The 21,320-nt window shown below is 49.1% G+C and overlaps 4 protein-coding genes and 1 pseudogene across 5 annotated transcripts; 3 read left to right on the forward strand and 2 right to left on the reverse strand.

Annotated features, from left to right (window-relative positions):
* Nucleotides 1-57: 57 nt before the first annotated feature.
* Nucleotides 58-1,244, reverse strand: BOLA1 (bolA family member 1). Its single transcript, XM_079761365.1, has 2 exons — nt 1,137-1,244; nt 58-800 (listed from the first exon to the last, which is right to left on the reverse strand). The coding sequence occupies exon 2, from the start codon at nt 790-792 to the stop codon at nt 379-381; it is 414 nt and encodes a 137-aa protein (XP_079617491.1). The 5' UTR covers nt 793-800; nt 1,137-1,244; the 3' UTR covers nt 58-378.
* A 4,564-nt stretch (nt 1,245-5,808) lies between these two features.
* LOC307093051 (histone H2A type 2-B-like) lies at nt 5,809-7,122 on the forward strand (annotated as a pseudogene). Its single transcript has one exon. The product of its transcript is annotated as a histone H2A type 2-B-like (transcript).
* Nucleotides 7,123-7,166: 44 nt separating this feature from the next.
* Nucleotides 7,167-7,815, reverse strand: H2AC20 (H2A clustered histone 20). Its single transcript, XM_079760739.1, has one exon. It carries the CDS (start codon nt 7,670-7,672, stop codon nt 7,283-7,285), a length of 390 nt encoding a protein of 129 aa, XP_079616865.1. The 5' UTR covers nt 7,673-7,815; the 3' UTR covers nt 7,167-7,282.
* A 48-nt stretch (nt 7,816-7,863) lies between these two features.
* LOC307093050 (histone H2B type 2-E) lies at nt 7,864-10,157 on the forward strand. Its single transcript, XM_079760740.1, has one exon. The coding sequence runs from the start codon at nt 7,995-7,997 to the stop codon at nt 8,373-8,375; it is 381 nt and encodes a 126-aa protein (XP_079616866.1). The 5' UTR covers nt 7,864-7,994; the 3' UTR covers nt 8,376-10,157.
* Nucleotides 10,158-12,761: 2,604 nt separating this feature from the next.
* On the forward strand, nt 12,762-13,239 carry LOC307093631 (histone H4). The gene has a single exon (XM_079761880.1). It carries the CDS (start codon nt 12,789-12,791, stop codon nt 13,098-13,100), a length of 312 nt encoding a protein of 103 aa, XP_079618006.1. The 5' UTR covers nt 12,762-12,788; the 3' UTR covers nt 13,101-13,239.
* The last annotated feature ends 8,081 nt before the right edge of the window (nt 13,240-21,320 follow it).

The raw sequence follows: 21,320 nt of genomic DNA on the forward strand, positions 1-21,320 counted from the left end.
CAAGAACATCCGTAGCACTGATTCAATATGCAATTAATAACACAGCAACACCTCATATGATAATTTCTCTTTTAATGTATCGGATTATTTCTGCTCATCAGACCTGGTAGTTTCTTAGTCACAATTGAACATAAAGCGACCGGGCAGCTTTTCCTGAATAGTCCAGGGCAAAGGCGGTAATGAGCGATTCTACTCTTTCCTTGGGTTAGCTTTGATGTGAAAGGAGTTGCTGCCTCCAGAGAATAATGTATAGGCTGGTTGGATGAGGGGCCAGCGATCCTCCTCCCTTACAAATATTGGACTGTCCTACAGGGGAGAAGGCCCCAGGAGCTTCCTCTCACCCAACCCATTTAGATCCTGGTCCTCGCTTTCTGGGGTTCAGGGGAGTCCTCGAGTTTTCTTGCTCCCACCCAGGCAGGGGGGGCTCACGTCCAGTTGGGGGTTCTCTCTCCACTGGGCAGGGGTCCGCGCCTGTATGGCCAGCGCATGGACGGGCCCAGCCAGCTCCTCGGCCAGCGCAGCGTGGACAAGCCGGTGCCGCTGCAGGGGGCTCAGCCCCTCGAAGCGAGAGCTCACCACCGCCACGCGGAAGTGCGTCTCGCTGCCCGGGGGGACCGCGTGGCCGCCGCTCTCGTTGCGCAGTTCCAGCACTTCGGGGTTCAGGGCCTGCTCCAACTTCGTGCGAATGACGGCTTCGACGGGCCCTACGGTCCCGGACCCCGCGCTGCTCCGGGACAGACAGACGCGGCCGGCCATGGAGAACAGGCGCCTGACCAGCTGTCCACTCAGCATCCGTTACCCTAGAGACAAAGGCCACAGCCGTGCGGGTCAGGCCTCCCGCCTGATGAGAGCCGCACCCCTCCACCCTCCGACCCCCACCCCAGCGGCCCAAGTGCACAGCCCGCAGCTGCAGGAAAGGCCAGACCCCGAGACCCCGCCCCTTTCCTCTGTGTGACGTCGGGGGGCTTGGCGGGGGTCGGCCACGCGAGGGTTAGAGGAGGCCCGCGCGCCAGGTACGTTCGTTAATGAGGGGGTTCGTAGGACTGGGACGGAGGTTGCAAAAGCAGGTATGTGCAACTCCGGGGTTCCGGTTGGGCCAGCGTCCCCCTCTGAACCCTGGGCTGGGCCCTTTCTACCTTCGGCTCAGCCTGGGCTACAGCAGTTTCGGTTCAGGGCCCCGACTCCTGGCGTTTCTAGGCGAAATGCTGTCCTCTCGCCCTGAGCGAGGCACGCTGGGAAATGGAGTCCTCACTGCGCGGCAGTGGGCCAGGCAGGTGCTACGTGATGCCCCGCGGGCTCACGGAAATTGTAGTCTGATTCTCCAGACTCGTGAGGCCTTCGGAGGTTCGTCAGCAGAGGAAGGCAACCCCCTTCCATAAAGAACAAAAGCAAGCAAACAAACAAACAATCCAATAAAAAACAAGAAATCCCTGCGCAATTGGGATTGGAATTATTCAGTACATTTCATTGCCAATCGTGTAGCCCAGCTCCTTTATTTTACATACAAGAAAAGAGAACTCCGTTCCATTTATTGAACACATAGTTACTAGTATTGTGCGCCAGACCAGTTAGGCAGGTTGTGGAATAAAGCAGACCCTGTTCTCAAGGAGTTTACAGAACACTGGAGAAGATGGACAAGTGAGCGGACAATTGCTAAGTGCCATAGGCACTTAGAACAAAATGCCAACGAGGCATGCCATCCAGACTTAGGGGCACAGAGAAAACTTTGAATGATGAGGGAATTATCCCTGTGGAAAGAGGAATCTAGGCAGAGGGAATGCTCACTACATTCTAGATGCTGTGGCATACGTGGGTGTTCAATAACGTTTATTGAATGGATGAATGAAATGTATGAATAGAGAGGGCTGACATTATTATTCCTCTTGCAAAAATAAAGCTTTGCAAGGGGCAAGCTCTATAGGGCCACCTGTAGTTTTTATTTCTAGTAAAAACATAGTCATAATAATACCTACTATTTAATGAAGGGTTATCATGGCCACATTAAGACTTTTAGAGGCTTTAAGCACCTAGAGATTATGGTGGTCACCTTATGTGTAATGAAAACAAAACAAACAACGGTGAACACTAATCTGTAACAGGATTGGGATGCCCAACAAAATACTCATCCGTCCCCCACCATGATTACTTCAATATTTTTTCATTATAAAAAATTGATTTGTGCTTATTGGCATATAACCTTCACATGGGAAATTTATAAATCTTAAGTGTACAGCCTAATTTTATATGTGAATACACACATATCAAGGTACAGAAAATTTCCAGCACCTTGGAAGGCTCTGGGAAGTCAATACCATCCTGTCATAGTAGTTGTTATTTTAACCTCTCTCTCGCCATAGATTAGTTTTGTCGGTTTTTGAGAGTCATGTAAATAGAATCACATAGTATGAACTCATTTGTGTTGCTTTTTTGCTCAACATTGTCTGTTAGATTCATCTATGTGTGTGGCCGTAACTTAATTTGTTAATTTTTATTGTTGTGTAGTATTGCAGTTATATGAATATACTTGTACATGCTTGTACATTCTTGTACATGCTTTTTGTTGGATGCAAACATTCATTTCTGTTTGGGGGTATATCCATGGTGGAATTGTTGGGTCATAAAATAAATCCAGTGTTTATTTATTTATTTTTTAAATATATGTTTTTATTGATTATAGAGAGGAAGGGAGAGGGAGAGAGAGATTAGAAACATCAATGATGAGAGAGAATCATTGGTCAGCTGTCTCCTCCATCCCCCCTTCTGGGGGTTGAGCCCACAACTGGGGTGTGTGCCGTGACAGGGAATAGAACTGTGATTTCCTGGTTCATATACTAGGTCAATGCTCAACCACTGAGCCACATTGGCCAGGCTCCAGTGTTTATTTTTGAAATTCCATACCCATTGGAAGAATTTTTAGGATGCCCCTGCTTTGTTGGTGCCAGGTCTGTTCTAAACCGGGTCAGGCTGTAGAATTTGGGCTATTAACCAGTAAGCTATTCTTCCTCCTAATCCAGCACTGAGCCTCTCAGGCTCTAGGCTCTGCACTAGGTTCTTTACACTTATTGTAATTTATTCTAATAACTCTGTTATGGTAGATACTATAGTATATATTATTTTCAGTTAATTGACAAGCTCCTATTATATCTTCCATCACTCTGGCCACCACAGTCTATTATGTATAGTTGGCATTTGGAGAGTGGTTGTTGACTAAAGAGAACTATTTTAGAAATGATGACACTAATTCTCTAAGAGTATTGTTTTATTTCTTTGTGCCAAAAACATTTAACTGCCCTATTAAGAGTCAGGTAGAGGGAATTAAGGACTCCTGATTCAAAGATGAAGACATGGTCTCTCCCTTGCGGTGATCATAGAGAGGAAATGAGACCAATGTCAAAGCACAGAACAGAGTGGTGCTATTACCAGGATGTGAACAGAGACGTGGGTGTACTGAGGCTGTGTGTGTGGGAGTAGGAAAGGCCTCATGAAGGAAGAGGTGATAATATCTGGGCTGAAACCGTAGGGTGAGGAGGATTTTGCAGGTCAAGAGGAGGATGAAGCATTCTAGCCAGAGGAACTGTGTCAATGGCAGTGGAAAGGCCTTGCGCCTCTGAATGTGAACAGCTCCGTAGGGAGGAGGCTGGGTGGTGTTGGGAGCAGGTGGAGGGAGAGGGAAGGGAGAGGACTATGGTTGAATGGTGGGATGGAGCTAAAGTGCAAAATAAATGTTTGATTAACTAGATTGCTTGGGAGGGAACTCAGCTGCCTTTGGTTCAAAATCCCAGAGGTGTTAAGGAAATAAGATCCAGCCTGTTGGTCTGTGATGATGTACTACTTTTATAAATGGCCTGCTCTGTTTTTTTTTTTTTTTAATAGCTCTTGTAAGGATGTTGGGAAAGGACCTCCGGGGAGCAATAGATAGTAATTGAGCCTGGGATAATTTGAAGGATATTGGCCTATCTAGACTTACCTAATACAGTTTTATAGCTGGATGCAATCGGAAGTATTGTTTATCGCTCACTCTAACAGGAAGAAGGCAATGCTGGGTAGGTTAAGTAGTCACTTAGCCTAACATCTAGCTAGTGAAGCAGTGTGAATGAAGTGGTAAAGAGCACGGTCTTTGACCCAGGCAGGCAGACCTGGGTTCTGATCGAGTCTTAGTAAGTGGCTGTGTGATTTATGGTAAGTCCTTTAACTCCTTATTTGTGAAACAAACAATTATATCTACTTCCTAGGTAGGTCCCACCATAGGATTTTTCACATAACAGTTACATATAATCTCTTTTCCTTTTTCCCTCTCTGTCAGCACAGGGTCACTGTGATAGAAGTAAAAAAACCCAAAAAAACATCAGAGCTCAGAGAGGGGGAAGTCACTTTGTCTCGCAATCAGGGCCTTTCTGGGTGCCAGAGTTACGTGTGGGAGAGTCCCCACTATCTGAAATTTTGAAACTATCAGAACTTCTAGAGTTGATTAGCTTCTTAGGGAGAGATTCACACTAACAAAATACGTAAGAAATTTATGACTGTCCAGAATGCAAATGTCACTTCTAGAGATAGATGCATCTTCCCATAATTGGCTCTCCCCTTCTCAGCCTCATATTTTTATCTTCAAATAGACTAATCAGAAAATTGTTAATTGAGCACGGAAATCTGAGCTAAGAGAGTTGGATAGAGTTCAGAAATAGTTCACCCAGGCTGTGTGAAAAGGCCAATGCTTTCACAACTAGGGTCCCTTCTGTAACAGCCCAACCCTTTGTGTCTAGCAGACATATCCTTAGAAACAACCATTTCTACTGTAATTGCCCTGTTTTGACTCTATGTGGACCACATCTTCCTATTACCACATGCATCTCCTGAAATGATGTAATGGATTGGGTTAGAATTATCTTCAGTTGCATTCTATTATTGAGGACATAGTCCCATCACATTTAATTGAATTTGGGTGTTTCACAAATCTGTACCAGCATCCTTACCAGAGGGAATCTCTACAGATAGCAGATGTTAGCTAATTTAGCTTCCAGAGTTCAGAATTCCTCCATTTTTTAGAGGCATCTTATTACAGAGTTCTTTGTGCTAGTCTGTATTCTGTGTACCCATAGCCTGATAGGTAGCAGATACTCTATAAATATTGGATGAATAAAGGTGAAGATAAAATAGAACATCAGAAAAGGGCTCAAGGAATAGAATTTGTTGATTCTTTTCTCTAGAGCATTCTATCTTATGTCCTAATGGAATACTCAGGAAAAGGTGAAATGGTGTGCAGGATGTAGAACTCTCAGAGATGGGAAGCTGAGGAGGAAGAAACACAACTTTCAGGAAAGATTTTATGAAAGACAGATGGAGGACTCGGACTCTGCAAATGAATCTGTAGGGTCTGTTGCTGATCTAAGAGGATAATGAGCGTTCAAGAGTACTGTAGTGTGAGGGAAAGGCTGAAGGGATGTTAAGTAGCAGGATATGCTGTTGAGATGCAGGGAGGAGGAGATCCTGGGTTAAGTAACCAGCAAGATTGTTGGTGCAATTCAGGAAAACAACAAAGAGAAGAGGGTGAGGGCAGGCATTTGCTTTTTAAAAAAAATATATATTTTTATTGATTTCAGAGAGAGGAAGGGAGAGAGAGAGAGAGATTGAAACATCAATGATGAGAGAGAATCATTGATTGGCTGCTTCAAGCCCACTACCTGGGCATATGCCCTTGACCGGAATCGAACCTGGGACCCTTTCAGTCCACAGGCCGAAGCTCTATTCATTGAGCCAAACCGGCCAGGGCAAGGGCAGGCATTTGTACATGTGCAGTAGTTGGAACAAACAGGTTGAAATATCTATCCAATGAGCAGTTTGGTGCAGGGCTCAGAGTTCCTGCAACAAATTTGGATGTTAATTGAAAGCATGGAAATGGGTAAGACTTTGGGAAGAGTGAACAATGTAAAGGGTGGGGAGGGAGGCAGAGCCTGGATGCACACACCGATTTAGGGGTGGGCAGAGGAATAGGAGCAGGATAAAGCCGGAGGACATTTTGAAAGGCAAGGGAGCAAGTTTGAAGGTGGTGTCGGACGCCTCCTGGAGGTCACGGGGAGGATCAATCTGTTGTAGCCCTTTGTCCCTGTGGATTCCGCGCAGCGGAGGGTGGGGTCAAGCCACACTGCTGGCAGTGACTACATTGGAGAAAGGAAGCCGCCTTAGTACATACATATATATTTTAGTATATATTCTTTAGGGGAGTTTAGCTCTGAGGAGGCAGAAACGGCGGACTTTGAGGGTAATTTAGGGCTCAAGGAGATAATCGTTTTCATAATCCCGTACCCCTGAGTGGGAGTAAATGCATCTGCATGAGGCCCTCCGCAGTCCTCTTGGGTCCTGTTTGGGATTTCCCTTTCAGCTCTAACCTAAACAAACAAGCCTGCAAAAAACTACCAGCATTGTTTGTTGCCACCACTTATTTACCTAAACTGGAGAAAGTGCCACTCGGAAAAACAAGACAGCACCTTATTTGAAAACCTTGTCTCTTTAAAAATCCTCGCATGCAAATAAGGGGATTTAATATAGTTCACAGCAATTGGTAGGCAGCTGCGAAATCCGTCATTTCCTGGTAGTGCCGGATGCGAAAAGTCTGCTTTCTGCTTCCCTACTGGCTGTTTGATACCTCCCTTCACCCCCTCCCGAAAGCTCTTATAAATTACATCACATTGGTAATTCTTTCCTCCTTTTCATGGTAAAAGCCTGTAACTGCCCGATTTTTTTTTTCATGGGGCGGGGGGGGGGCCGTGATGTCCGGACGCGGAAACCAGGGAGGCAAAGCTCGGGCCGAGGCCAAGTCGCGCTCGTCCCGCAGTTCCCGGTGGGCCGAGTGCACCGGCTGCTGCGCAAAGGCAGCTACGCCGAGCGGGTGGGGGCCGGCGCGCCCGTCTACATGGCGGTGCTGGGGTACCTGACCGCGGAGACCGCGGCCCGAGACAAGACGCGCATCATCCCCCGCCATTTGCATCTAGCCGTGAGAAATGACGTAGAGCTCAAGTTACTTGGGGGTGTTACCATTGCCCAGGGCGGTGTCTTGCCCAATATCCAGGCTGTCTTGTTGCCCAAGAAAACGGAGCCATAAGCCTGGCAAAAACAAGTAATTAAAACGCCCGACACCACCAGTCCCACTCGCCCCCCAAAGGCTCTTATGAGAGCCAAAGTGTCAAATGAAGGGCTGATCACAAAATAGCGCGTTAGCTCTTTTCTTTGAACGCTTGGGTGGCTCTAAAAAGAGCCTTTGGTCTTTGGTTTTGTCTTTTGCCAGCACTCATTTACTTTTGGCCTTGTGGCTTTCGGTCTTCTTTGGTAACAGAACAGCCTGGATGTTGGGCAAAACGCCGCCCTGGGCGATGGTGACCTTGCCCAGCAGCTTGTTCAGCTCCTCGTCGTTGCGGATGGCCAGCTGCAGGTGGCGAGGGATGATACGCGTCTTCTTGTTGTCTCGGGCCGCGTTGCCCGCCAGCTCCAGGATCTCAGCGGTCAGATACTCCAGCACCGCCGCCATGTAGACCGGCGCGCCGGCCCCCACCCGCTCGGCGTAGTTGCCTTTGCGCAGGAGACGATGCACGCGGCCCACAGGGAACTGCAGGCCAGCGCGGGACGAGCGGGACTTGGCCTTAGCGCGGGCCTTACCTCCTTGTTTACCACGACCAGACATAACTACAAATGAGGTGACAGCTCCCCAAACTCAGAACCTCTCGGCGATACAGGATTGAAGGATAAACAAGTAGAAAGCCTTTATAAGCTTTCCTAGGGGTGGGGTCAGGAGCGCAGTTTTCATTGGTTCTAAACTGGCTCCAGGAATGACCAATAAGATCAAGAGTTGGTGTTGTCACGATTTTATTACTGGGTTCCTACACAGCCCAATGGAAACGAAAGACATCTGAAGCCCTAATTTGCATACGGTGGTTATAAAAGGATCAGGCCCGCCTATCGCCTCACTTCTTTTTCCAGCTAATCCTTGTTAGTACTTTTCTGCAATGCCGGAACCCGCAAAATCTGCTCCCGCGCCCAAGAAGGGCTCGAAGAAGGCTGTCACCAAAGCCCAGAAGAAGGATGGCAAGAAGCGCAAGCGCAGCCGCAAGGAGAGCTATTCCATCTACGTGTACAAGGTGCTCAAGCAGGTTCACCCGGACACCGGCATCTCGTCCAAGGCCATGGGCATCATGAACTCCTTCGTCAACGACATCTTCGAGCGCATCGCCGGCGAGGCCTCCCGCCTGGCGCATTACAACAAGCGCTCCACCATCACCTCCCGGGAGATCCAGACGGCCGTGCGCCTGCTGCTGCCCGGCGAGCTGGCCAAGCACGCCGTGTCCGAGGGCACCAAGGCCGTCACCAAGTACACCAGCTCCAAGTGAGCCCCGCCCGGGACGGCGCTCCTAGGAGCAGCCAGCTGCTTGACTCCAAAGGCTCTTTTCAGAGCCACCCACCTAATCAGAAAGAGCTGTAGCCGTACGATGATTTTCCTTCGTTTTATTTCTACAGAGTAAGTTTTGCTGGCAAGGGTTACGGGGTTGGCACACGTAGCTTTTCAAGCCTTTGGCTGTAGGTTCCTGGTCCGTGGCTGGCTTTGCTCTTTGAGTCCAGGGCGTCTTGACCCTCCTCCTGTGCGCTTTGTTTCCGGAGTCAGTTCTAAATGAGGTTAGTCTGCTCCACCCTCCGGCCCTAGACTGTGGCCTGGTGCCTCCTGGGTATGTTCCATCGGCCTTTCCAAACGAAGTGATTTCAGCCGTCTTCATTAAGAAAGGACCCCAGCACACAACCGAGCCCAGGTTCCTCGAACACTGCGTCACAACCCTGAAGGATTTTCCCGAGGATTTGGTAGCAGCTTTGGTGCCGGCAACTAGTTCCGCCCTGCGACGTGGCCTGGGGCCACCAGCGATCCTGAGCCCTTGGAGCAGAGTCCAGGCTGCGAGGTCCGGTCATTTTCCGGGTTGGATTACATTAATATTCAAAGCCACTCGCCGTTCTGAAACTCATAGATTCTGGTTTCCTCTGCTCACTTTAGGGCTTTGAAACCCCTATTCTAATTTTTGTGGATAATTTTTGCATTTAATACTGTTTTCAAACTTTTTATCTTATCACCATTTATGCTCCCTACCCTTCCCCTCCCCCAAATCACTACACTGTTGTCCAGGGGTTCTTTCTTGCTCAATCCCTCCACGCCCTCTGCCTCCTCCCCCCTCCCCCCCCCCCCCCCATTTTAGAAAGATCTGGATTTTAGGTTACTGCAAGGCACTGGTCATTTCAGTCCTGGCTCAAAGTCACCTCCGTTTTCCAAGTCACCCACTCAGGAATTTGCTCTTCTCCTTTTCTGTCTTGGTCCCTCCCGGTTTTATCTTCCCCCTAGCATCCATCAGAAATCGGATCTGTTTGTTAGTTTTTCTCAAGCCCTTAACACTGTTGGTGTGGGTTTCCGTTATATCATCAGTGCTATTAAGTGCCTGGCACACAGTGGAGAGACACTTAAACACTTATATTTATTGAGTTTTCTTATCACATCCCTTAATCATTTCCATGGGAGGATGGGTGCGGTTCATTTCCATTAGTTGTATGTGAAAACATGATGAAAATGGAACTGTTTTGTGGAGTTCTCAAATCTGTCCTTGGTCACACCTCAGGGCAACAGCTGGAAGGTCCCAAAGAGGAGGTAGCAATGGTAGGTCTTCTCTGTATATTCCTCAGTTAGTGTAATGTCTTTTTGGATTTTATTACATAGGAAGCATTGGTCACTGGAAAGACCCTTTTCCCTTTTCTGTGTCGTCCCCCCCCCCCCCCCCGCAGTCCTCACACTGAGATGAGCTTTAATTTACACTTATTAGTCTCATTTGCTTTTTAGACCATGTAAGACAGACCCTGTAAGATATGCAAGGTTAATAACCCTTTTATAAACACTATTGAGAGAAGCAAAGTGATCGGTCCACTGGTCATGCAGCTGACATTGTCCACCACTGTACCCTCAGATGTGAGGACAGTTGCATTTTAGTTTTATGTAGTTGAATCTTTCTGTCCAAGCCTTGATTTTTGCTGATAAAGACACTGATGGTCTGATCAATTATTCAACTCTGCTTTTGGCTAAGGAGTGCTAGAGTCGATTGCAGGGGTTTTGTGAATCCAAATGGACATTAGACACTATTATACACTGAATAAATCTTATGTTTCCTACATGTGTGTTTTCAAATGGGTGCAGACAGTATTGTTATTAATAAAGTTACCAGTCAATTTAAAATTCTTTTATCTGTGGTTTATTTTCTAACTAAGTGAAGGTAGTAGATACAATCATTACTGAACCCCTGTGGAAAAGCTGGGTACCTGACTTTTGAAGGATATTTGTAAGACGGTAGAGGCCTGGTGCATGAAACTTGTGCATGGGTAGGGTCCCCTAGGCCTAGCCAGCGATCAGGGCCGATCTGAGGGGTGACCTGCAGGGTAATGGGGGGCTAGGGAGGAGAGGGGAGGGGGCCCTGGCACTTGCCTTGGCTGGCCTGGGGCCTGCAGGCTGGGGGCAGCTCCTGCGTTGAGTGTCTGCCCCCTGGTGTCACAGCGACCAGTCATTCCACTGTTGTTCTGCTGTTTGCTCGATTTGCATATTAGGCTTTTATTATATAGGATTAGCCACACTTCTAGCTCAGAAGTGCACCGAGGACTTTGTTAATGCTTAGTAATTGAAAAATATATGACCACAAGTAAGAAGCATTATAAAATAAGAAGATAGAAAAAATAAAGTCCTTACAAAATTTTAGCTAACATCTAGGGATGTTCCAGCCAATGTTCAAAATCCTTTATACACACTGACTCATTTAATCTCCTCGGAAACTCTCCAGAGAATAAACTCCTTGTTGTGTTTAAGGGCCTTGGAAAAGTAAGGTAACTAACTGAAAACCCGGGCCTCTCTGGATTGGGAAGTGGGGGAGGGGGAGGGGAATAGCTATGCTTTAAAATCAAAATAAAAAGAAATATCACCCACTTTATTCCCTCCAGGATGTACCCTGAGTATAATCTATGGTGGGGTGGCCTTGGGAATGGGATTGGGGGCTCTGGTTCTCCATCCCAGAGGCCATAGCTCAGTTCAGTGCAGTTTGTCCTCACAGTCGTAGGCTCATCAGCTGGGATCCCTTCACTAACAGAGAGAACCTTAGCTGCTGGTTATGGGCTCGTCCTGGGCATGTTTACCAGGAAGTGAACAGAGTGAGGAAGGGGTAGAGGTGATAGAGCTTGGTATTTTAACTTCCGAGAAGGCAATTATTAATGGTGAGAAGAATCCTAAGGAACATCTTTGATCTCTTCTCCTACTCAAACACCTTGTATACATTTGCTGATGTTAATAGCAATAAATGTTATAATAATTGTTTCTACTTATAGAGCATATGTTTTAAAATTTTAATTATTTAAAAAACTTTTAAAAAAATTTTTTGCGTTCTGGATTCCCACTAAGCCGGCGACCCCTGAACTGCCTTAGCCATGACAGATGCACAGGCGGTTGTCAAATCTCAGGGCCACAGGGAGGTCTTGGATCTCTTTGGCGTGATAAGTCTCGCTTTAAAACCTGATTTAGTATCAGTCCTGGGAGTATGGTCCTGGGGAGGAAGGGCCATGAGGTGGAAATCTACAAACTCAGCAGGGGTTTGCCCAGCCAATGATGGCTCTGAGCAGCTGGAATGTCACTCACTCGGAGAACTTCAGGCTGCAAGTTTGGAAACAAAACTTCAGTGGATGAGACGCCGGGTGACAAGGTGCCGGCCCTGCACAGCCCAGAGTCATGGCTGTTTCAAGCTTCTAACTCACCCAGTGCAGGTCCCCAGGATCCCATTGTGCGCTGTGGGTCCAGAGGGAACGAGGCTCTGGGCAGAGATCATGGGGCCTGTATTTGCCCGCACCCCAGGCTAGGGTGCGAAAACAACAGGAATTAATATCCAAACATTCTAGAAGAGGATAGAGGTCAGAGAGGAGGATTTGGGCAGGTTTCCTTTCCTCCCGAGGCCTCTGCTTGGCCTGCAGACGGCTGTGTCCTCCCTGTCCCCTCCCCCCCCCCACAGTTGCCCCGCGTGTTGCCTGTACCCGGACCCCCTTTTTACGTAAGGACAGGACAGACGCTGGATCAGGGCCCACCCTAGTGACCCCACTTTCACCTAATCGCCTTCTTAAAGGTCCTGCTCCAAATGCTGTCCCGTTCGGAGGAGCCAGGCGGTAGGTCTTGGACGCATGGGCATCGGCACCAACAAAATGGAGAGTAACCCTGGGCCCCTTCCCCCTCCAGCCCAGGTGCCGGCCGCCCTGGAGGAGGTGGGCTCGTCCGACCGTCAGTCGGTCTACCGATCGGAAACAGCTTTTGTTGCCTTTTCTTTGCTTACTGTTGGGAGCCTGGGATCCTCTGGTTGGGATGAAGCCCGGAGCTTGCGCTTTCTGGACTCGTATTCGCTCTCCTGGTCTCCGCCCCGCAGAGACCTTTTCCCTTCGCCTACGGGTAAGGCCTGCGGGATGGGGGTGGGGGTGGGGGGAGCCCGCAGACGGCGAGAAGGAGAGGAAAACAGCTGTGGAATCCGGAAGCCTGGCTTTGGGACCCGAATTCTCCCGGGACCGTGGCGGATAGTGTCCGCTAGAGGGCGGCCTGGAGGGCGGGGAAAGAAAAGGGAGCGAAACGGTGGAGGGGCGGGGACAATGGCGACCGCTTGCAGTTTTCAATCCGGTCCGACGGTCTCGTATATCAGGGGGTCGCGCTCCCAACCCCGGCACCGCGACACGAGCGTGTTCAGGTCTGAGCAGTAGCTGCCATGTCTGGGAGAGGCAAGGGCGGGAAAGGCCTTGGCAAAGGTGGCGCCAAGCGGCACCGCAAAGTCCTGAGAGATAACATCCAGGGCATCACCAAGCCCGCCATCCGGCGTCTCGCTCGGCGTGGGGGTGTCAAGCGGATTTCGGGTCTTATTTACGAAGAAACGCGGGGTGTGCTGAAGGTGTTCCTGGAGAACGTCATCCGGGACGCCGTCACCTACACGGAGCACGCCAAGCGCAAGACGGTCACGGCCATGGACGTGGTGTACGCCCTGAAGCGGCAGGGCCGCACCCTGTACGGCTTCGGCGGCTAAGCCTCTGCTGCGGGCTCACAACGTGCGGCACCCCTAAAGGCCCTTTTTAGGGCCACCCATAGGGTCCTTGGGGGAGCTGGGCACTTTTTAAAACATGGCTCTCAACCGCCCTTGAGACATCCTCTGCACCACAAGCTGTTCCCCAAACTTCCCCCTGTTTTATGTTTAAACAAATGACTCGCGTAGACGGGCAGGGCCACGTGCTTTTCCTTTCTCTTTGCGGAGCCGGCCCTACTGTGTCCGCAACCGCATTTCCACGGACCAGACTGCGGCCTTCCCCATCCGGTGGGAGCTGCGCAGCTGTGTCCGCATTTGGGTGATTCCTGGCCAATCCGCTGGGCACCACGGCGGTCAGGGCGGATCCAGCCAATCAGGGCAGTGCTGGCATTGAGCCCCTTCGCGGTTTGCATGATCTGAGTCCACTTTTTTACAGAAACCGGTCCGTCGGGGACAGGGGTGAGGGGTGAGGGGTGAGGGGTGAGGGGTGAGGGGTGGGAGTGGAGGCTGGGACTTCTCTGTATGGAAGCCATCCTGTCGTTCCTCCCTCGCGTTCTGGAGCGCAGCCTTCCCCGCCTGTTCCGAGCTAGGCTGCTGGTTTACTGCCTCGGGGACGCCTGTTGAAGGAAGGTCAGTGTAGTCCATCTTAACACTGGAGCCATTTGCTTTGGGCCGTTTTATCCACATGTGCGGTCCTTTCACTGGGCCGTGGGGAGTGTCCTCCAGCAACAGGAGGCGAGGTCCAGTCACCCATCCTCACGGTCCGTGTCAGGGCAGCCCCCGCTGTGGGTCCTGAGATGCCAGTTCTGCCACTTGGTCGTTGTGAGCTTCGTCGTCCTTTTTGGGCTTCCCTTCCCGCTTGGGCAACGCGAGAGGGCCAGGCGGCTCGGGCCTGCTCAGGTTGGACGGTGCACTCGGAAAATCCGATCCGATCCGATCCGAGCTAATGCACAGCCATTGAAAAATGAAGGAAAGGACATACAGGATTAGATCCCGGGTGCCATTCTAAAACACATTTGGCGGTTTACCCGTCCTGTGTTTTCGTAGTTTTTCCTGGCGGTGGTTCTGAGCCGCCGGTCCTGACCCCTGAGCAACGTAAGATCAGTTTAGAACGTGGGAGCGGAGATCTTCAATGAATGACAGAAAACCCGAAGTTGAGAATATCCCAAGTGGAAAAGAAACCCTTTTGTGCGCCTTGTTTCAGTCGTTAGTGTGTGTGCGTGGACGTGCGGTAGGTGGTATGAAATGGTATCTTGCTGTCGTTTGGAGTCAGGAACGAGAGCTACTGTCAGTATATAGTGATGCTGTACCTCTATAGGCAAATATTATGTGTTGTTTTTTTAATGGAATGCAAAGCAAGATACAAGGCCGGCCGGCCCAGGCTCACGTCCCATCCATCCCCCACCCCCATCCATCCCCCACCGGGTGGGCACACATTCCCAGGTGTCTCCCTTCCTCCCCAGGTTTGGTTCCTTCAGGCATTCACCAGGAATAAAGAAAAGCTCTCCTTCCCTCCCAGGGTTCCTGTGAAGCTGAATGAGAGGAGGTGATGGAAACCAGAGCCACAGGCCACCTAGGAACCCGGGTATTTTACTGCCCAGGCCGCGCAGCCTGGAAGCTGGTCGTGTGGTGGAAACGGTTTACCAATTTAGTATTTATTTAATGACTTCATGGTAATTGGCCCTGACGTCAAGGATGCTTATGTTATTAATAGACTTGTGACGGAATGTAAGGCTCTGCTCTGCTCTAAGCCCTGTGTGTGTGTGTGGGGGGGGGGGGGTCCGGGGGGGCGGGCGAGAAGTGAGTGCAATGAGGATCCTGCTTTACACATAAGGATATGGAGAGCCCAGTCTTTTCTCTGGGACCGTTTCCTGGCTAGGGGTCAGGGGTCAGGGGTCAGGGGTCAGGAGCCCTGGCGCTAACCATAAGGGGCCTCCAGCCTTATCCAGGCTGTCTCCCTCCCACCCCGCACCCCTTTACAGCAGCGAGGACCCTAGAGGTCTGTCACCCACCCCCCTTTTCTTCTGTGCCCTCCTTCCTCCTCTTCCTGCCTTTCAGTGTGTACTTCCCTCTCAGCCCCTGTTCATACCCCAAGGCTCTACCAACATCCCCCGAAAATTCTCAGCACGGCCGAATGTGACATCTTTGGGGTATAAAAACATGTTCCTGCCGAACCGGTTTGGCTCAGTGGATAGAGCGTCGGTCTGCGGACTGAAGGGTCCCAGGTTCGATTCTGGTCAAGGGCATGTACCTTGGTTTCGGGCACATCCACGGTGGGGGGTGTGCAGGAGGCAGCTGGTCGATGTTTCTCTCTCATCGATGTTTCTAGCTCTCTATCCCTTCTCCCTTCCTCTCTGTTAAAAATCAATAAAATATATTTAAAAAACAACAAAAACATGTTCCTCCCCAGATTGCCGGAAGCCGCCCATTGTCCTCACAGTAGAGAGATGTGGACAGGGAATCCGAAGGCTGGTCAACCGTAATTGCTCTGAAAGGTCGGAGCTAATCTCTCATTGTTTAATGGAGACCTTGGTGAGGGAAGCAGCCTCCACCTGTTATTCTTATGTAAATTCTTGCCGATTGGCTATTATGGAATTTCCTGCCTAATGGCGCTGGGTGTAACCCATAGTCGTAATAAAAGGGATAGCAAGGCCAGAGCGGGTGTAGTCCCCTCCTGGGCTTCCGCCTGCCCCCAACATTCCCAAATTAATACTTTTCTAGTCTTTCATTTGTGTGCGGCCTCCTCCAGAACCCGAACCCTGAACCACGCGGGACGTGGAAAGGGGTTCCACATCTGGCGCCTTCGAACAGGGACATCGGGAGGGGATGATATTTTCGCCTAGAGCGAAGGAAGGGGAAAATACACCCAGAAAAGGTGTGGAAAAGATCACCGAAAAAGGTGAGGGAAATTCACCCCAGGACCAGCTGCAGAAACCGGATCTGATCTGTAAGTAGGGTGGGGACGTCTTTTTCAGCCAGGCTAATGGGGCAGAATTAGGTTATAAAGTAAGTTCTATTATACACTTTTTGGTTTTTATGGTTAAGAATTAAAAGTTTCAGAAGGCATTCTTTTCTAGTATTGTTTGATGTTATAGGACATAACCCTCCGTTTCCTGAAGAAGGTACATTAGATCTCGAATGTTTGGCAAAAAGGTGGTCAAAATTTGAAAAAGGAAAAAAAAAAAAGGTGAGCAGCAGAAAAAATCTTACCTGAATTAACTGTTTCTCCATGGGGAACACAATATTGCGTTCGCCAGAGCCTTGTAGAGAGGCTGAGGAGGAGCCTCCTCCCCTGGTCCCCTCCCCTCCTCGAGAGGAGCGGGAAGAAAAACCGGAGGAGCGGCCTTTCGGGCCCCCTCCACCTCCAGGTCCCAACCCTGAAACACCTAATGCGCCGCCGGTAGAGGCGTCCGTCCAGAGGGCCATCAGGGAGGGAAGGAAGGACATGTCGGGGGAAGAAAGGCCGGCTTTTCCTGGGACACCAGTAGCTGACCCCCAGCTCCCAAATCCGATAATAAGGCCCCATGGAAGAATGGATTTTGAGATGATAAAAGCTTTGCGAGAGAGCGTTGTTGAAAACGGTCCAACGGCTCCTTTTACAGGAGAGATTATGAATAACATTTCTGAGGCCTTCTTAGCTCCTTCTGATTGGTATTCTCTGGCTCGTGCAACTCTGGACGAAGGAGATTATTTACTGTGGAAGGGAGAATATTTGGAGAAATGTGAAGAGCAAGCCCGCGCAAACGGAGGGCCGAACGCTCAAATAACTTACGAAATGCTGGCAGGACTGGGACAGTATATGGATGTGCGAAATCAGCTACGTTACGTGCAACAGGCGTATGAGCAGATTAGACTTTGTGGAAGGAAAGCTTGGCGGGCCTTACCAGCAAAAGGGGACCCCGAGGGATCTTTTAGCAAATGTATGCAGGGGCCTACAGAGTCATTTTCTGATTTTGTGGCTCGTCTCACTCGGGCAGTGAGACGACAGGTTCAACACGAGACAGCAGGAGACATTTTAATTCGGCATTTAGCTTATGAAAACGCCAATGCTGACTGTAAGAAATGGCTGACGCCTCTGAGAAGAAATAGTCAGGATGTGGGGAATGAGAGGTGTTACAAGTGTGGAAAAGCAGGACATTTCCGAAAGGAATGTAGGCAGCCGAGAAGGACACAGGGCAGCGCTCTAGGGAGAGGCGTAAACGCGCAGCCTCCAGATTCGGTCTGTCCTAGATGTCAGAAAGGGAACCATTGGGCCAATCAGTGTAGATCGAAGTTTCATAGAAACGGGCAGCCGCTAGATCCAGATAGAGGGCATGGTCACCGGCCGGGAAACGGCCAGAGGGGCGCCCCCCAGCCCCGACGTCAATAGGGGAGATCTGCCCTGCAAGGCCCACGGCGGATGCCCTCATCCGAGCAACTCCAGGAAGCGCAGGCCTGGATCTTAACAGCGCAATAGCGGTCACTTGGACCGCCGATATTGCTCGGCAAGCTGTTCCTACAGGAATGTGGGGACCTGTGCCACCGGGACCTTGAGGATTAAATTTAGGGAGGAGTGGAAACACTCTTAAGTGGACTAACTGTTCTGCCTGGAGTCATTGATATTCAAATTTAGAAGGCGAAATTAAAGTTATAGTAGAATGTAATCATGTTATGCAAATTACTCCAGGAAAAAGAATTGCTCAGATACTACTTGTACCTTCTGTTCAGCAAGGTGAGGCTATAAATAGGAAAAGAGGAATGCAAGGATTTGGAAGTTGGGACATCTATTGGATACATGAAATTAGCAAAACCCGTCCTATGATGAATTTAAGACTAGAGGGAAAACAATTTAGGGGTCTAGTGGACACTGGAGCGGATGTTAGTGTTATCCGCAAAGAATTCTGGCCTCCAAGTTGGTCCAGGGCAGAAGCCATGGGCTCAGCTGGGGGCGCGGGGGTGGCGGGGGGGGTTCCTGATGACACACCGTAGTGCCGCAGTGTTAAGGTGGCAAGATGAGGAAGGACAGACAGGATGGTTTCAGCCCTACATCATCTCTGGAATTGCAGTCAACTTATGGGGCCGGGATGTTTTCATGTATTGTTACCGGCAAAGCACAGCAGTTAATAACTCAGATATCAACCTTTTTAGGATCGGTCACTGCTCAGTCTCCTCACACTCATGCTGATCCTATCCAATGGGAAGATGATAGACCTGTATGGGTGGATCAGTGGCCATTAACCAAGGAGAAATTCAGTCCTATTCATGAATTAATACATGAACAAATAGAAGCTGGTCACATAGAGCCTTCCAGTAGTCCTTGCACAACAGAGACAATATCCTCTTTATATCACTCACATCAGGGCTCATAGTGTCTTACCTGGTCCTTTCACAGAAGGAAATGCACAGGCTGATCAATTGGTTGCTTTATTAAAAGGAGCCTTAGAATCTCCACAGCTTTTACATCAGCCTGCCAAAATGCTGTCTAAACAATTCTCATTCACTGGACAACAGGCAAAACAGATTATGAAGGAATGTCCCACTTGCCCGTTACATCTGCCTCAAGGGCCTAACACAGGAGTCAACCCTAGAGGTTTGCTAAGAGACCTTATCTGGCAAATGGATGTAACTGCATTATACTTCCTTTGGACGCCTTGGGGCATTACATGTCACTGTAGACACCTTTTCAAAAGTCCTATGGGCTACTGCATCTACAGGAGAAACGGCAAAACAGGCTATTATTCATTGCCTAGCTGCTTTTGCCATCATGGGAGTTCCAAAAATTATTAAAAGTGATAATGGGCCTGCTTACCCAAGCTGTCATTTCCAGGATTTTTGTAAAAGGTGGAAAATTGAGCACATCACAGGAATGCCATATAATTCCCAAGGACAGGCCATTATTGAACAGCAGCATCAGCGGCTAAAATCCCAACTTGAAAAACAAAAAGGGGGGATGATGGGGAAATCACCTGCGGGGGTAGGCTGCATCAAGCCTTAATTACTTTAAATTTTTTCACTTGTGATGCTGATGGAACGACAACTATGGGGAGCTACATTGGTGTCAGAATAAAACAAAAGAAAATGGTCTAGTTAAGTGGAAAGATCCCGTATCTGGTTTACGGAAGGGACCCGATCCATTATTAACCTTTGGCAGAGGGGTATGCTTGTATATTTCCAGAGAATTTTTCCAGACCCTTATGGATACTTGCTAGAAATATTAAACTGCAACAGGGGTCCAAGGGAGAAACTAGCCAGACTAACGAGGACCTTGGACCTGGAGCCACAAGAGCAGCGACTCCAAGCAATCCACTGAAGATGAGCAGGAGGAGGTCGAGCCAGACAACAGGACAACAAACAGCCCGGAGACCACCTGGGGCATGGTAAAGAATACGTACAGACACCAGAGAATGGTACAGACACCGGAGAACGTCCGTCTTGCCCTGCTAGCAGTAATCAGCTGTACGGTAACATTACCTGGGGCAAATGGGGAAGTATTTTGGACTTGTGTTCCTGACCCTTCATGGGTAAGACCCCTTACGTGGGCGGATCCCCCGCCTAATGTAGTCACCAATAATACCAAACACGTTGGTCATCCAGGAGGAACATGGGTGTGGGGCAAGGAAGTATAATTACACAGGGGTCTCCACCCAGCTTCTCCCCTTTTGTATGACAAAATCAAACCTCCGCTCCTTTGTGTGTAAGATTAAAGAGAGGTTTCTGGCTTGCGTGGACACCAGAGGAGGGGACTATCACTACTTGCCCCTGGGAGAGGTGCAGAAAACGTAACTAAGACCTTGTCTATACAAAAAGAAACTGGCAGCCAGTTTGAAAGGGAATTGCCATGGCCCAGAGCAAAGGATATCCTTACATGATATCATTCTACAATGTCATTGTAATTTTTGATATTTTACAACAGCATATTGTACAATTATCCCAAACAAACGTACAAACTAATTCTTTGAATGTCTGGCAGCATTTTAAAATCACATGAAAGGAATTAATCCCTTCCACTGTGTGGAGGGCCCCCTGGGAAGGCACCTGAGCATTCTATATTGGCCCCTCTTGCCCTTTTTGCCAAGAGGGTCCCTCTTCTCACAATCCAGTTGCCCACAGCTGTTGCCTGAGCTCTCTGTTCCTGCCGAGGTTGAAGCCTCGTGGTGGCTGGTCCCGTGGATCTGTCTCTCGCCCAATGGCGTGAGCTGGGCCCTCCCTGGAGAAGAAACCTGGGTTCCCCGAGATCTGTGATGAGTGCCGGGGCCCCGCCAGCAGGCCAGGGGATCCCAAGGCAGGTGCTGGGCATGGAGGCCATAGGGGCATAGGCTACCAAGGAGACGGAAGTGAACCTCACATCACCCTGCTTGGCCCCGGAGGATGGCTGGTTAGCCAGAGACGGGTAAGATTCCTCAGGGGAGGAACAACCTAAGACAGGCACAGTCGCAGAGGGGCCATCAGGAGAGTACTTGGGGATCAACAGAGGTGGGGCACAGACCCTCACCCCCCCAACATTGTAGGGGCTTGAACACTCGCCCCCTCTGAGGGAGGTCTCCTGCCCCATGGCTGCTTCGCGCTCCCCATGCCCAGCTCAGATCGGGACCCAGGCAACAGAGACTTGGCCCAGCTCCCAGGTCAGATCGGGACCCAGGCAACAGAGTTGGCCGATGGCAGCTGCCCTATATCTAAATCCAGGAATGCCCAGGGCTTTCTCAAGGATGCCAATAATCCTTTCCAGTAATATTTACAGGGTAAACTAAGATTGTTAGAGTATTAAATTTGACAGTAAAATAGTCAAGTTTTCAGAATAATTTAATTGGCTAATTGAAATAAGTGAATATTCAAGAGAATTTAATTGTACCGGACAAAAAGCTGTTCCTAAAGTATTAACTAAAGTATCTATTGGTAGTGCATCTCATGGTAAAATTCCTTAACATGCAATGAACCTAAAGCAGTCCTATTTTTGTGCAAAAAATTAAAATGTAATGTTATCAAGACTGCATTATAAAAGTTTTCCAAAAGCCTCCTAATAATTAAATAAAAAAAAAGGGTGGGGGGAATAGTGGAGTAATATTATGTAAGGAAAAATATCCTGAAAGTAAATGACATCTAGAAATGTTTTACTTTGAAAATTAATTTTCATTTGTAATGCAAACAGCAAGACACCCATGAAAAACACACATGGTGTCAAAATAAGCCAAAGGAAAATCGTTTGGGCAAAAATAAAAAGGATCCCAAGTAAAATTTTCCTTTATT

Source organism: Cnephaeus nilssonii (genome assembly GCF_951640355.1).
Source record: "Cnephaeus nilssonii genome assembly, chromosome: 21".
Classification (NCBI taxonomy): Eukaryota; Metazoa; Chordata; class Mammalia; order Chiroptera; family Vespertilionidae; genus Cnephaeus; species Cnephaeus nilssonii.